The sequence below is a fragment of the Phasianus colchicus genome, chromosome 2 (genome assembly GCF_987193195.1).
Source record: "Phasianus colchicus chromosome 2, bPhaCol1.hap1.1, whole genome shotgun sequence".
Taxonomy (NCBI): domain Eukaryota; kingdom Metazoa; phylum Chordata; class Aves; order Galliformes; family Phasianidae; genus Phasianus; species Phasianus colchicus.
Genome location: NC_143437.1, coordinates 27147378 through 27163914, shown reverse-complemented (window position 1 = coordinate 27163914; position 16537 = coordinate 27147378). Strand labels below are relative to the sequence as shown.

General features: G+C 42.3%; 1 protein-coding gene across 1 annotated transcript in view; it reads left to right on the top strand.

Moving 5' to 3' along the window:
* PLB1 (phospholipase B1) overlaps positions 1–13703 on the top strand; it is an 83491-nt gene extending 69788 nt beyond the window's left edge. The window contains exons 51-59 of the mRNA XM_090134486.1: positions 607–658; positions 2718–2798; positions 3686–3751; positions 4278–4369; positions 5513–5594; positions 6866–6970; positions 8519–8614; positions 12043–12117; positions 12605–13703. Coding sequence (XP_089990612.1) covers positions 607–658; positions 2718–2798; positions 3686–3751; positions 4278–4369; positions 5513–5594; positions 6866–6970; positions 8519–8614; positions 12043–12117; positions 12605–12826 — 871 coding nt within the window. The 3' untranslated portion in view covers positions 12827–13703. The remainder of the gene's footprint in view (positions 1–606; positions 659–2717; positions 2799–3685; positions 3752–4277; positions 4370–5512; positions 5595–6865; positions 6971–8518; positions 8615–12042; positions 12118–12604) is intronic.
* The last annotated feature ends 2834 nt before the right edge of the window (positions 13704–16537 follow it).

Sequence of the window (16537 nt, the reverse complement as noted above, 5' to 3'; positions counted from 1 at the left end):
TTCTGGGAGTACAAATAAATGTGGCCATGTTTGTGTAGCTGCTGGCAAAATGCAGGACTCAAGCTGCTCAAGCGCAGTCTCATTTTAACATATCAGAAGCTCAACTCTCCAGCTGGAGTCTCAGCACGGTTTGTGCTTTGCTCTATGGATGTTGCATCCTGCACAGACCTGAGCTCTACTCCAGTAGTTCCACTGTGTAAGCAATATCCTCCAGACAAGCTGTAGGAATTGAAGGCCAGATCAGGAAAGCTGGTTAGGTGCCCAGCTTCTGTATAAACATTACTAGATTTCAAAAGGAATTATGCAGCTAAATTTCTCTGTACATCTGGGCATTAGTGTTTTTTCTCCAAATAAAATGCACTTAAGCCTACAAGAATCCATCCCAGTTGACTGCCGCTTGGCAGCTGTCCTAGCTGAAACCCTTTTAGATCAGATTGTTTGTGCAACTGCTGCTGCTCTGGTCACTACTCTTCCTTCTGAGGCATCACATTCTCTGTGTGAGTTTTTGCCACTCCTAGCATTCCCTGAAATGAAGAGTGTGAGAGAAAATGATGATGATGATATTTCAGAGCATGCATCTAACATCCTTCTGTCCTCTTCCTACAGCAATATGCCAGCCCAAGCACGTGAACTGGTGGAGCTAATGAGGAGCAGCTCGGTAAGTGGATTGTTCCTAAAAAACAAAGCAGGGACTTCAGATTGCACCTCAGTGCTCCCATGGTGCCAGTTCATGGGGCAACTGAATACAGTTCTTTACTGATAGGAGAAAAGTCAGTGTCCTCATCTCTGGTATGTTTTCTGAGATAAGCACCTAAGGAACAGTCACTATCATTAAGAGATTAAAAGTTACCTGTGCAAATCCACCCAGGTAGTGTGCAAACACAAAGGGCAGAAGCTGATGCATCTGGGAGTTGTGAGAATAGTAGTGGGAAGGAGGAGGAGATCTGGAGGCTCCAGGCAAATCACAGGGCTGTAAGTGAGCAGCAGCATTCAAAGTGCAACTCATAAAGGCCAAGCACAAAGTTGCTGGAGCAGGGGCCTAGTGACAAACATCAGTCACATTCTTTGATCTGAGTATGGGTCTGGGGAATGGCAATTCTGGGAAAGGGAACATGAAATCCTCCCGGGAGATCACCCCTGAAACAGGAATGTGAATCATTTGACCTTGAGGCCAAAGTCCACAAGGTGGAGTGAATCCCTGCCACATCTCAGGCTTTTGGGGAACTGGTCACGGATCTAATATTGTGGACCAACCTGCTGTTCCTGCTCCACTGAGGGCTGCAGAGAGCTTTTAACACAGTGGCTAGTGCTGAAGTTTGGGGTGTGGGGGGAAACGTGGGAGAAAGCTGAAGCTGTCTTGCCCCAAGCGTGGTCTGAATTTGTTGTGGTGGTGACTGTCAGTGTGATTTGTTGCTTCATAGAGTGTCCAGTAAGGGAATAAGAGAACCTGGTTCTCCTTGGCTCAGACTGAATGGGAAAGAAAGGTACCGAATAAGCAGGATTTGTCAAAGCATGCATCCCTGTGTGCCAGCACTCCTGATGGATGCTGCATACTCACTGCTCTGTCAGTTACTCTGTGCTACCAAATGTTTGGCAGTGAAGGGAGAGGCTGTGGCTCTTTAGTGAAGTACTACACGGCTCTAGATCTGTTTTATTCGCTGCTATTTATGCATCTTTAAAAAGGAGGGGGGGAGGAAGGGGTGGAATCCCCGCCACGCTTTGTGCAAAGCTTTGGGAGCAAGGCGTTGCTTGAGGAGGAGAATTCAGACCCGTGGGTGATTCCCAGGCCCTTCCTCTATTTGCGGGATCCTTTCGCAGCTGTTTGTTATGTAAATGCTCCGCTCTAAAAATAGCTGCCTTTGATTCCTTTCTTTGTTCAGAACGCTACAAAATGTTTTGCTGAGCTCCAGCTCTCAGCAGCGCCTATTGTCGGCGCGGTGACGTGGGTGCTGCAGCTGCCCTTATATGAGCTCGGTGAAGTCACCGGCCTCCCGGACTCTGCTATTTTAATCCATTCTCTGGTCCCTGGGGTGCCTCTCTCCCTGCCTGCCCGTGGGGCGATGCCTGCCCAGCTGGCAGGATCCCGAGCAGCACACTTCCCCGGCTCTCACCAGCCGCTTCAGCAATCCCAGCTCTGTCCCCACGGTGCCCCAAACCCAGTATTTGTTTCAGCACCCCTGCTGGCACGTCTCCGTGCTCAGCTGCCCTCATGGTTCTTGTTTGCTGAAGGGGATTTCCTTACAAAAGCCAAGGTGAGCTGCAGCTAGACTAGCAAACAGTTCTCACGTTCCATCAGACAGATGCTTTTCTTTGATAGGACAAAGAAAGAGGGGAGATCTAGGTTAGTTGCTAGGAAGAAATTCTTTACTCAGAGGGTACTGAGGCAGCGGCACAGCTGCCCAGAGAAGCTGTGGTGCCCCATCCCTGGAGGTGTCAAGGCTATGTTGGATGGGGCCCTCGGCAGCCTGAGCTGGTGTGGAGCAGCCCTGCCCACGGCAAGGGGTCAGAAATGAGTGGGCTTCAAGGTTCCCTCCAGCCTAAGGCATTATTTTGCTGCCTTAACTTGCTGCGCCTCTTTTGGGCTGCTCTGCTGTGCAGTCTGTACCTCCTGTACCCCCTCATTAAATGATACCCTTGCAAGTTTAAGTAGCAAACTGAATCTGTTTATGAATCTGGATCTGTTTAAACAGAAATCTGTTTATTTTGTATGCCACCAGAATATTAACTTCAAGGAGGACTGGAAGCTGATCACTATCTTCATTGGAGGCAATGACCTGTGTCAGTACTGCTTGGATAAGGTTTGTATCTCTGAAGCAGGCATGCTTGTTTGGGCATTTGGCAGGAGCCCAGCCCTGGAAATTTAACCTTTCTCTCTCTGCATGAGCCAAAGCTCCTCTTTGTTTAAAAAGCACTTAGGACTACAATTCCTTTCATCTGTGTTGTATAAGAAAGAAGTACACAGCTTTTAATTTTGAGGCACTGCAGGTCTGGAGTAATGCACAGTTTAAGCAGCAACAATCTGCCCCATACTGAACAAAAGTATAAACCAAAGAGCTCTTCCAGCTTGACTGGACAAAGCACTTAAGAAGTGTGGTGTCTTATGTTTGTTGTTACAGGGACACAAGTGAACATTTATTCTGGAAAGTGTCTCCATGCAATAATTATTGGAGATGTCTCTTTCTTGCTTCAGAATGACACCAAATGAAGTAACATCAGTTCATGGCGAAAAAAGATGTCATATCTAACTGTCAGTACTCATCCCCTCTGAAAATCACACACACAAGTCTTGAGGTCCAGCTCATTGAAATAACTGAGGATTGTTCTCTCAGTTTTGGTCTATTTCCTTCAAAGACTGCTAAGTGGAGTCTTCACCCCAGTGGCTAAACCTCTATAACCACACTCAGAGTTGTTTTGCCTATGGGTTTTGTTTATTCATCAAGGAAAGATTCTGCCGAGAACTCTTAAATACCTCTAGATTTTCCGTGGAGATTAAGTGAATGTGTCAGTGCTCGTGTTCCTGTGGCACTCTACAACCTGTGCGCGTGTGGCACTAAACCTCTTGTTCCAAAAATATATCTGCCATCAGAAGCAGAAAGGAGAATAGGGACTCCACTGTGCGACTGAAACAGCCAAAACTTCTGGGTTTTTGAAAGAAGATTAATCTTATTTTATTTTAATTACATAGGAAGCGTATTCAGTGCAAAACTACGTAAAGCACCTCCAGGACACTCTGGATATTTTCTACACAGAGGTAAGCTTTAAAGATACCTTAGCAAGCTATGTTCCTGGCAAGCACGCTTGTATTTTTCTCACCTCTGGTAGACTTTCAGTGATTATATTTCATGCAAGATTATCTTCCAAAGAGCTGAGATCATAATGCAGCACTGAGGAGCAGTCGAACAACTGTGTTAGATAATGCCCTGAGAAAATGTACTGTAGTTTCAGGACAACCGAGTTTAGTGCTGTTTTTGCTGTGGAATCAAATATATCACAGCATTACTGCCAGTGCTGATGGCTGAACCAAGTTTCATTTACCCTAGAGAAAATGGAAATGCCCCAGGGAATGAAGCAGCGTTTCAGCTAGTTTGTACTAGCTGCCAGGAATTTTTTGGCTGACATCCACTATATGTCTCCCTCTCTTTATACCTTACCCTTGCTATTGGTTGCAGTCAGTGTGGTTCTGCACTGACTCACTGACCTACGGATGGCACTTTTCTCCCTTTGTAGTGGTATCATGTTCTCTGACTCGGTATGTCTGCTTATTATAATCCCTGCAGCTCCCAAGAGTCTTTATCAACATGGTGGAGATACTTGAGATTTCTGGACTGCGTCAGGTGGCAGCAAGCTCTTCAGAATGCTTTCTGACAGAGTAAGTGAACACAGCACAGCTTTACCTTTAAAAGCCTTTCTTTTTTGTTACTATTTGTTTGTTTGTTCTGATCAATCTAAACTGTTGCTACAGTACGGATAGGCACATAGACCATTCTGAGCTCCTTTTATTGCTACCTTTACATGAGTACACTAGTTCACATTGACTTTCTATTGCTTCTTCCAGTACTTCAGCTAAAAGGCATGTGGCTGTGGTCAGTCATTGCCTTCCTTAGCTCTAAGGTAGCATAAATCACCATGCAGTTGCCTTACTACTGACCTTAGTGCCTGTTACGCCTGGCCATTTGCTGCTCAACAGCTCAGGCTGATATCCCTGATGCCTCTCCATGTATTCAACCTATTGCATGGGTTGGGCTGCAGAAAGCAAGACCAGGAGCTGCGTTTCCCACCAAATGGATGAAGCCAAAATCGTAACTCCAAGAAGACTGTGGACATGTTTTATGAAGTAGCCGTGCCTTCAGAGGAGTCAGCATGGATGTATTTCATATCCATGTAAAGTGGGCGTAAGGCTCTCTAATCTAGCAGAGAAAGTTATTAAAAATACCTTTGGTTGGAAGATGATGCCTAATGAATTCAAATGAAATAAGGCATGGATTTTTAATAATAGAAGTGATCAACTACTGGAACACACTAGAAGAGATATTAATGAATCAACTGTCTTGCTTGATGTTTTCATATTAATTCCTTCTTAGAGAATGCATTTCAGTGAAGCACGAGTTACTACTTGATATGAGAGTAAGAGAAGGAAACGCAGTAGTCTGAGGAGTCAGATCACATGAACAATTTATTTTCTAAACTTCTGGATTTCTGAAACTCTCTGTATGTCAATATGTAGGGTGTTTTTATTCAAAAACATGATATGCTGCTAACGTGTGGCAGCACTACGTTTGTGTCTGACATTCAAGACTTGTGAATCCTGCAGCTCTTAGAGGCTGTGGCAGGTATTTAGGGAAAATGAAGTCAATGAGGACTTTTTTTCCTGTTGTATCCATGTTTAAGTAAGCAAGAAAGTTCTCCTGCCTGTAAGCTTTGAGCAGCTATTCTGAGCTGCTTGTACCAGACACATTACTCTAGAAGTGCCACTCTAGGTCGGCTTTTAATTTTAGTATTTCTTTCATTGAAGGACTCTTTGTCCATGTTTCTTAAACCCCAAAGAAAATTCTTCTGATCTACAAGAAATTAAGAGAGTCAACAGAGATTTTCAGGTAACGATTTGATTCTGTAACTAGTCATCTTCATTTGTGTTTCTTTTTCATCTCTTCCTTCAATCCCCTTTCTCTCACACAAAACCTCAGAACTGAGAGGAGATTGGGAAACAGCTTGGCTACAGTTTAATTAAAATCCTGGCCTCCTGGCTGATTAGCAGCAATGCAGTCTTTCTGCCTTAATGTTTTGAGCTTAGTTGTTTGGGCATTTGGAAAGGAGTTGCTGGTGATGGCTGTTTTGTTGGTGTACATTCATTATGAATGCAATGGGTAGCTCACAGGAATTGACATGCTACTGCAAGGATAACAAATTAGCTTGCATCAGCAGTTTTGTCATTACTCTCTCAGCAAAGGAAATGAATTAAACTAACTTGATATTCTTTTCTTTTACCATGGGCTGAGAGTTAGCACACAGCTTACTATGGGTCAACTAATTATCTAAAAGAGTAACTTTTCATAGCCTCCAACTTAAGATTCACTCAAATTTAACAAAGGTTATAAATAGCCATTGGAGCAAAAGATTTTTCTGTCATTAGTCCTGTGAATGCAGGGATCATTATGGGATCACAGTATGTTCTCCAGTCCTCCTGTTCTTTCTATGGCAGTAGATGTTGTCTGATGGATCTGACAAAGCTCAAAAAATCCATCTTGGAAAACACATAAACTTATCCATGTGGACATTTTTCTTTATTAGGGAAGTGGGACTAGAACTGTTCTGAGATATAACCAGGACCTTTAGTGTTTATACCCATAAGCTGGAAGGTATAAAGAAGATAGCTTTATTATCTGTATGATAATATGTATATCTGTAGGCATAGTTTTCAAAAGTAGCAGGTGTTTTTCAGTGCTTATGTTTTATTTTACTTCCAGCACACCTTTCTGAAAAATCAAGCATGTCCCACATGTTCGTGTTCCCAATCATCTGTCTCTTCTAAAAAAATTGGCCTTGTTCCTTTTCCTAATTCTCTGTACCTTTTTTCTTATTGTGCTTATGAAGCACTGATTTCTGTAAGATACAAACCACATTTTTTTTGGTCAAAATTAAACTACTTCACTTTTCCAAATGTCTTAGCTTCTTCATATTTTTCTCATGAAAACCACTTCCAAATTATTTACTTTGCCATTCTCTGGACCGTTCAGTACTGTTCAGCTGGATTTGTACTAAGTTATGCCAACCTACATTGAAAAAATGTAATATGCATGTTTTTACAATAGCTGTAGATGATTCTTGCAAGTTCTTTTCCTGTTTCCAACCATGCAACTCCCCACAGGCTGAAGCCTTACAGCTGGTCAACAGTGGTCGGTACGAACAGCGTGAGGACTTCGCAGTTGTTGTGCAGCCATTTTTCCGAAACACCATTTTGCCTATGGACAGCGTGAGTCTCCTTTTTCTTTTGCATCTTGCATGGACCGGTATCTTGATTTCTCTAAGTTGGCAGAATCTGTGAGGCAAGGACTGTGTTTTCTTTGTTTGCATGGTTTAGAGGCCACAGGGTAGAGCCTGTAATAAGAGTGACAGAGGAAAAGACAGGAAAAGCTGTGCTGCCTGTGGATCAGAACAGCTTTGGGAGACATTTACAGTGGGCATGCTGCATCTAGGCACCCTTGTGCTTTATCTGAACTGCATGTCCCCTTTTGCTTCTGCTGTTGGAAGGCTTGGTTGGCCTTCACCATGATGTTCTTCTCTGCTTTAGGTTGTTTAATGTGTTCAGATTTTCTTCACATGGAGACCAGCATACCTGACTCACCTAAGACTGGAAAGAGGAAGCAGCCTTTGAAGCCAAAGGCTGATTCTCCCTTCTTTTGTACAGCTTTAACATTATATATGTTCTGTAGTTAAGGATACAAATTCTTGGTATGAATCCTGGTCAGAAGCACTCAGTTTTGCATAATACTCATCTTTTTGTTATAACATCCTTATTTCATTTTGCCACTCCAAATAATGATTACAGTTTTAGTAGTGATAAGGTGTATTTTCCTTAGTACTGATATTTGCCTCTCATGGATAAACTCACAGTTTTTGATATTTTCTGAAATCCAGCACAAATTTGAATACCTGAAAGAATCTGAGTTGTGAAAGTTTAATCAGCAAAGATAAGTAAACATTTTTGGTTTTTTTAATCTGTTCTGTTCAAGGTAAAGTACCCAATGGCTGGGTCCATATAAGAGCTGTGACTATTGGTATAATGATAAGTCCAAATTTGTTATGGAAATTGCTTTGTGAAATTGAACAGTATGCATTACACAGCAGATCTCAAGGTGCAATAATGTGTCCATAGTTATGAGTGCCTAACTTTGCAGTGTCAAAACATGAACAGTGCTCTGTCAGTCAAAGGAAATAAGTTTTCCCCATGTTCATATGGAACTTCCTATGTTTCAATTTGTGCCCACTGATACTTCTTCTGTCACTGGGCGCTGCTGGAAAAAGCCTGGCTCCATCCACATGACTTCCAGCCTTTGGATATTTATAAGCATTTGTAAGATCTCTCAATCTTCTTCAGGCTGAACAGCCCCCGGGCTCTCGGCCTTTCCTCACACGGGAGATGCTCCAGGTCCCTCATCATCTTCGTGGCCCTCCACTGGACTCTAGAAGTTCCCCATCTTTCTTGAACTGGGGACATAGAGCTGAATACAGAACTCCAGATGTGGCCTCACCAGGGTAGAATAGAGGGGAGGGATCACCTCCCTTAGCCTACTGGCCACGCTGTTTGTAATGCACCCCAGGATACAATTGGCCTTCTTGGCCACAAGGACACACTGCTGGCTTATGGACAACCTGTTGTCCTCTAGGACACCCACGTCCTTCTCTGCAGATACAAAAAAGTGTGAAGTGGGTATGGCAAGTACAGTGCGCTTTTAGATACAGTATGTCAAGTCTTAAAATGTGAAATGTATTTAGAAATTTATTTTGCTTTTTATTGCAGAATGGCAAGCCAGATCTGAGTTTCTTTGCTGCAGACTGCTTTCATTTCAGTGAAAAAGGCTATGCTGAGATGGCTATGGCTCTCTGGAATAATATGGTAAGAGGCTACAAAGTAGATCCCAATGTGCTTGTTGTAGGAGTCCCAACAAAAGATCATGAGAAAGGATGTTTGTGTGAAACAAAACAGTAAACAAAAAATGAAACTGTTATGCTAACAGGAGGACAACTACTGAACTCTGAGATCCTTCTTTGTCTGCATTGCTTGGGAACACAACTGACAGCAGTTTTGTTGCCTAAAACAGTATAATCCTTTGCTTATCACCTTTGCTTATGAGAAAGTCTGAGTGTTTCAACATACTCTGAAGAAAAATTCCTTTCTGCTTTGGTAATTAATATGCACTAAGGCAAAAATCAGTCCAGTTAAACACACAGTCCTATATCTTTCCTGAAAAAACCTGTTGAATGATCCTACCTTTCTTCATTGACATCTCATAGACTTATTATGAAAACACGCAATCAATTTCTTTTTTACTACCATTAAAAGTGTTGTATCATCCACTTAAATATCTGAGGCAATTCTGTCAGAATCACTGAAGCTAATGGAGGACTGAAGTCACACCTATGATTCCTCTGCTTGCAGTCATGTTCCTTCTGTCATTTTAAAGGAAACAAATTTTGAATAGTGCTGGCACAATGTATAAGAAGCATATGCTAGACTTGATAACTCCAAGGTAACAGTCACTTTTGGAATGATGTTATTTCCCATAGTCGAAAAAAGACTATGGTGCTTTCATGCCACAGCAACATTTCCTCTTCTTGTCTCATTAGCACCAGTTTGCAAATGCACTGTGCCAGCAGAAATGCTGTATCCTGGTTTGTGCAAGAAACAGACGTAAATAGAGGAGAAACTATTTTCAGTTTAAGTAAAAGTTTGAGCAAGATAAGAAACTTACAACATACTCCATAAGGAATTTTAGCACAAGGACTAGGACATCCCGGACAGAAACCTATGCAGTTGCTCTCTGTAACACATGAGCTGTAAGTCCAGGGTTATGGAAAACAATGTGTGTGCTTGAGTTATCTATTTGTGCACCCAACAAATCTGCCTATTTTTCAGCATCAGGCTTCACCATGTGGGTCTCCAGATGGTGGCAGCCTAGTAGGCTTCTTTGTGCAGTAGCTCTAATGAGGTTCACGGTGGTTCAGGACCTCCTGGCAAATGTAAATAACATTCAAATGGTGCATGGCTGCAGATCCCAAGAAGAAAAAGAGAAAATATCTGGGCATATGGTAGCCTTAAATTGGGTTTGTTGACACGTGATATTCTTATTAGCCATTACTCATTCCTGAATCATGATCAGTCCTTTTTCTTTGCCACTGGAGCTTTATTCTGTCCAGGCTGTCACTCATTTCCCACATATAAGAATATTGACACATCTTTCTACTGCATACTGGGGATCAGATTCTTAATAATGCAAACTCTTCACTTCCATAGAACTCTGTCAATTCACGGTGATCAGACTAGTTCCTAGTTAAATCTATTTCTTGTAATACATCCCTTCTTTCCACTCGCTGTCCATGTATGGAGAGGTTGTGCAAGCTTACTGTAAGGCTGTATTGTTTTGCTGTTCCCTGAAGAGCTCAGCAAGAAGTAGGCTTATTGCCAAATGACATGTATTCTCGTCAGTAGGGCTAGACTGTGCCTGGCCATTGTGTGGGTATGCAAGGATGGAGATGGCTTAAGGAGCCTCTTCCTCACCCTCACGTTCTCTGCCCTTCCTGCCTCATGTAAAGCAAAGCGTACTCCTACCCTATGAAGTCAGAAAACTCTTTCATCTTAACAGTCTCCTACTGGTCCCAAATCCACCCTATCAGCCCCCTGGCCCGCAGACAGTGTGTTTAGCTTGTATTATGCCTCTGTGTTTGCTACATGCTACCAGAGGATCTGCATGTGTGTTCCAGAAATTGTCCTGTGTGCTTATGGACTTGGAGATGCTGTCATCTTCGGAGCTCAGAAGATAATGCTCCTGAGGTACACATCGCATAGTGTCAAAGGACAGGCTAGAGAATTCTGCACCTTATTGTCCTTTGCCTGGGTATTATGCCAAGTATTCTGGCACAGAAAGTGTTGCAGTTACCTACAACTAACCTCTTAGGCTGCAGCAGAATGCTACAAGAAATGAACCACATAGCTTTGAAATAATTACATCAGAACTTGAGCTTTTCCCTTCAAATGCAACAAAATAAGCAAATTCTGCCTCCACAACATTAGCAAGAAGGCAGGCCAAATGATTAGGACTCATAGGTGTCCAACAGGACCTCGTGACAACCAGTGAAACCTTACTCTCTGGTTTATTTCTCATCTTCTCCACACTTCTTACATTTATTTCCTCCTCATATCTTTAATACATGAGGGATCAGCTTCTTTATCTTGTATTGGTTCACCTCTCCTCTTTGATTTTTTTCTGGGTCTATTTTTATTTTGTATGAAGAAACCAGAGAAAGTATTCCCATACTGGAATTTTGTTGTCAAGATTTTTTTCTCCATCTTGTGTTGGTTTTGTCAGGGTATTTTTTCTCTCTCCACCATGCCAGTGACACTTCAGTCATGTGGGACAGTAGATGTGTGTATAAATGGTAGCAGCAACAACAGCAGTCCTCTGTGCTGTATACCCAGAAGTGCTGGGTGACAGTTCTGCAGTTCTCTATGGGCTAGTCCTCAGGTCATTACTTCTGGCATGTCCATACACAGTTGTAAATGCTTCAGTCAACGTGACTGATTAAGCTTCTACTTGTTAGTTTAACTATGGTAACGGATGGCATGTGCACTCCTAGCCAACCACGGATGCTGTGCTGTTAGCCTGGACATACTTTATTTTGCATCTGAAATGGATTCAGGGAGAGCCTATGGTCAGCTTAGTGTCAACTCATGATCTAAAAGGCTTTATTTAATTTGCTTCTTGCTTGTCTTGTGAACTTAGCCTTAGCTAAAATTCCCTGGGCATTTCTCGTCTGAGTGTAGACTGCAAAGGTTAGTATTGTCCCCTCCTGCCTGTGCAACTCCACATCATTTCTGAACGCATTTCCGTCACCATGACACCTAAGCTTCTTTCTTTCAGTACTGTGCTTAGTAATGTGACTAACATTTCTCATGTGATTTTTTTTTTAATCTGTGGTTTATACTGTTATTTGAGATGTCTATGTGGGAGAACTGGGTGTATAGTGCACCACTTTGTTGTAGCAGAATATTTGAAGTATGTGGTAGTCAGAGCTATTTTCTCCTGCACTCAGAGAGAAAGGAGGAAAGGCTTCTCCTGTTTGCTTCCTGAATTTCTACAGACACTGCGTCAGATTCTCAATGTCTTCAGTTCATGACTGTTAAAATGTTTGAAAACTCTCCTATGATGCACCTTCTCCCACATTTCTTCATTGCTGCAGGCACCAAAAGACTGGATAAAAACTTGTAGGCAGGAATCTGAGGAGAAAAAAAATCCTCACTGTTTACTATTGCTTTCCCTTCCTCAGATGGAACCAGTTGGTGAAAAGCAGACTTACAACAACTTTACCTATGACAGATCAAAACTCAAGTGTCCAAACCTTGTAAGTAAAGGCCATACTCTTCTTTAACCACATTTATTGTTTTCCTCTGTTCTTACTGTTTCTTGTTGTTTTTTGTTTGTTTGTTTTTCCCAAGAATATCTTTGTAAAAGTTTTAAATAGCAAAAATATGCTGCTGTTTATTACACTCTGGAAATTCTGCAGAAGGTTTAATGCCATAGATCTATCCTTACTGCAATGGAAATCTCTACTTCGAGCCGGTTTTAATGAGAGTAGACATTTCCATTTTGTTGTTTGCAGCAAACAAATTTGGAAATGATGCCATCATTGATTTTTCTAAGGTGACTTCTCTTTTTAATTCTAGGAACTTCAGGCAATGGGGCAGGAAACAGTTTGGGCTAAGGCAGAAGGCAGAAGTTGATTGCCTGTCTAGAAATTGACTCCCCTCTCTGGGAGGGGGGATGCTATGCTGACTGAACACTGCTGCGAGGTGTCTCTGGTCAGTAAAATCTTTCATCTCTCTTTATAGGGGAAACCTTTTCTTTCCACACTGAGAAACAGTGGATTCAGGAATTCAGCTCTCAACTTGGAGAAGACGGAACCTTCAGTCCCCTACTGGGCTGTCATTGTGGCAGCAGTAGCTGGAGTCCTGGTGGGCTCTTTGCTCCTCTGGGCTGTGTCAGGAAGAAGAGCCAGGAGACACCGATGTGAGATCGATGCAGAAAAGAACATGAAAACAACATCTCTGTAAAGCCAATGGAACGAACATTTGTCTCTGGAGAATTAAAAAACAGTTGGACATTCATCAAACTTTGTTTTTTAGCCAGGAATTTTTGGGCCCACAGGTATTGATCAGAAAGGCATTGTAGGGCTAGCTTCTGCAGATCAGCGAGGTGGACGATGAAGTTCAAAATGTTAAAGCTTTTTCATGCTGGGATGTGCTTCTCAGTTTCTTGAATATTACACAGGACTTATTCATGCACCTTGGCACCTTATTTGTCCCTTTTTCCTATAAAACTCTGTGTATAAAATGTTAGACGTCCATGATTGTGACCTGGTGTTCCCCAGTGGTAAGGTGTGATAAAGAAGAAAAGTAGCAATTTCACCTGTTAGATTCCAATAAGACCACTGAGCTGATGGTGCTATGGTCATACTAGAACCTTCAGGAAAGTGCACAGGAAAGTGCAATGCCAAGGAAACATCCTCTAGCACCTTCTGATCAATCATGTAACAGAATGATCTGGTTCATGTGGTACCTATGGCATGTTCAGTTCTCTCAGATTGGAATCACTGTGGTTGTTCTCTCAGGAAGAATTTGCAAAGTTTTTTCAAAGTTCTCAGGAGTTCAGAGTTGATCTTTTCCGGTAGTTAGACATCCCTTGTGTGATACTTGCATATTACATATATTCACTGTGATCTTGTTTGTCAGTACCTTTATTTCACATGCCAAACACTTTTATTTTTGATTTTATTGAAACTAAAGTGTAGTTTGTAATGGTGTCTTTTTTTTTTTTTTTTTTTTTGAGATTTCTACATTTCCATTCCAGAAATGCAAACAAGCTGAAAATTAAAAACCGTTTCAGGGGAAAAAAGTGTTCTGGGTTTCTTAAATCTAGTCATTACACACACACAGAAGGTATTCAGACTCCGTTTCGCTCATTCCTCTGGCCAAGATAAAAAGAGATGGGTAAAATACAGCGTGTGTAGTCAGGAGCTGCAGCTCCACTCATCCCTCCTTTGATCTGCTCTCAAAGGTTGGACTGTTAGTGGTAGGACTGTTGTTTGCATAAATCCTATCCACGGGTGTGTCTGAGCACAGCAGCTATATATGCAGCCCCAAACAGAGATGTATTTGAAATGCAAAACAGAAGCACCTGTATCTTGTTTCAGCGTGGCTCAGGCATAAGCTCAAACAGCTCATCTCTGCTGCTCTTCCTGTCCCTGTCTTCAGTGTGTGTCTTAACCATCCACCTGATGGCTGAACTGCTGATATTTATTTAGTTCAACTATTGGAAGCAAACGCAGCCTTGTAATGCAAGACATCTACTATATTCCAGCACGTTCCATAGCATCATTACCTCAGACATATAAGGTGTGAGGGATCTGAGCAAATATCCCAGGGGGTCATGAAGGTGACAATCTCTTCTCATTCCTATATGTTATTCTCATAATCCTCTTCCATTCTGAATAGCTACAAATCATGCAGCCCCTGCCTTCATAAGGAAGAAAAAGATGCCATTCTCTGTGGAACCTTTCATCACAGTACTGGGTATGTTGAAGGAAACTCAAAACAGAATTTCAGTGCTGATGTACTTTTCAAATGATGTGTGCGTGCATGAAGCGGGGTGAGGTTTTTAGAACATGAGCCAGAGCTGCACTGTTCTCTCATTAGGCTCTTCCAGCCTGGAGTTGAATACAAATCTGTTTTGAGTTTCATGCTGATGCCCCCTGCAAGAATAACTGGAAGGTCCCTTCCTTTTGTAGAAGTCTGAATTTTGCTCTGAGCTTCTGAAAGCTAAGACATCAGAGGTGCAGCCAGTTAGGAAGTGAAACAAAAAGATGGCTCTTACCTCCTCCAGTATTTTGAAGGATGCTAGTGGAAATTGTTATTGTCCCGGAGCTCGGGTGACTTCAGATTGTACTGCAGATACTCGGTTCCCTGAAGCATTTGGCTTTGTGAGAAATGCTACCTTTACTGAAGCTTTTGGGAACTGAGCTTGTTGAGCTTAAACTATATTGGCTCTGTGCTGCTTTGGCAACAGGAGCCTTTTCCTCTAGCTTCTACTGCACTATAACAGCAGGAGCACATAGGAGATGGAGCTGGAAGTTGTGTGCTCTTTATTTAGCCAGTGGAAATGTCTTCTGGCATCTTGCTGGTGTGGACTGAAGAATGTGATGAACCGCATGGACATTTAAAAATAAGATAAAAAAAAAAAGGAAGAATCATGCAGTTTTCAGCTGTTCCACAAGCAAAATAATTTCCTTGAAAATACCGATGCCAAATGCTCTCTCTGTGCTCATTAAGTAGAGGTAGGATTAAGCTGAAACGAATGACAAATTATTAGGTCTGGATCTTTGTCTGACTACATTCAGTTTAGCATTAAATCAGAATCTGTGCATCCTGTCTGTCAGTTGTCTGTTTTCCCTCTTTCCTTAATAACACACCCGTGGTTTCACTGCCCCGTGGCGTGTTTCCTCTCTGCACTGCTGGGTGCAGATTGCTTACTGATGCACAAAGGAAGAGAGGCATAGGAGGAACATCAAGTCTGTGTGAAAAAAAAAGCATGAAAAGGATCCTTGCCCAGGATTTTACTTCAGACAGTGGTGATCTCACCTGCTGCTGAAAAGCACCTTGTATGTCTTCTGAAAACTGGCTTAGCTCTTCCACTGAGGGAGAGCTGCAGCTTGGTGCTCATGGACAGTTGCTGGCCAAGGGACTGCCCAGTGAGGGTTATTGCTGGGAGAAGTGCTGTGCTGTTGCCTGGCCCTGGAAACTGATCCGGTCTTCAAGGGAAGTGACAGAGCCTAATAACTGTTGGCAGTTTGTCTACAGCTGAGGCAGCAGCCGAATTGAACTTCTGTCCTTTTTGTCTGCTGGATTCTTACAGCTCTGTAGTTGGATTATTCATGTTCCCTGTATCTGGGACTTTGGGAACAGGAAGAATGGCCATCCAAGATGTGGCTCACAAATTACTTACAAGGAAACAGGTTTCCTGAGAATCACAGATCTCTGAGTATGACTTCTGAGAACTATCATGTTAAAACTATTTCTATCCCCAGTACAGAGTTTTCTCATCCAGAGACCTGAATATTATTTCTAGCAGCATTAGTCTGCATCCAAAAAAGAGGGTGGTGGAAGAATGGAAAGAAGCTGGAATGCTTAATGTCGCACATGCCGAGCATCTTCCATGTAATCATCAGCAACTGGCCCAGATACTACACTACTTTTCACCTGTTGAATTCCTTTCTGAGGGCAGTCATTTTCTCTTACATAGTTTGAAACTCGATGCTATCAACTCATAACTGAAAGGTGCAATTAAAAAAAAAATGCTTATTAGCTCTTTGGATGAACCTCTCAGCACAAAGCAGAAATTGTTATTGCTCTATTTTTGCCCACCAGAGAGAACCCAAAAGGAGACAGAAAGCCCATGGCTTATGCAATTTGAGCAAGTTAATCCAAAGAAAAATAGGAGAGCTTACCTAAGAGTTGGGACTCCCTGCTGGCTGAAGGCTAGAGGAAGTTGACTTATGGCTTTCCATTTCTGTGTAACTACTTTCTGACTGTCAGTCATAACATATTGTAACTAGATTAACGTATGTGGGTTTTACTGAGAAAATTTCATTAATCAGCTTTGTAGTGTGGGTTTTTTTTTTTTTTTCCCTAATTACAGAATTTGTAGATGTTGGGTATGGAAATGTGCTCATATCCTCTGTTGGACAGAGTATGGGGTCCAATGTGCTT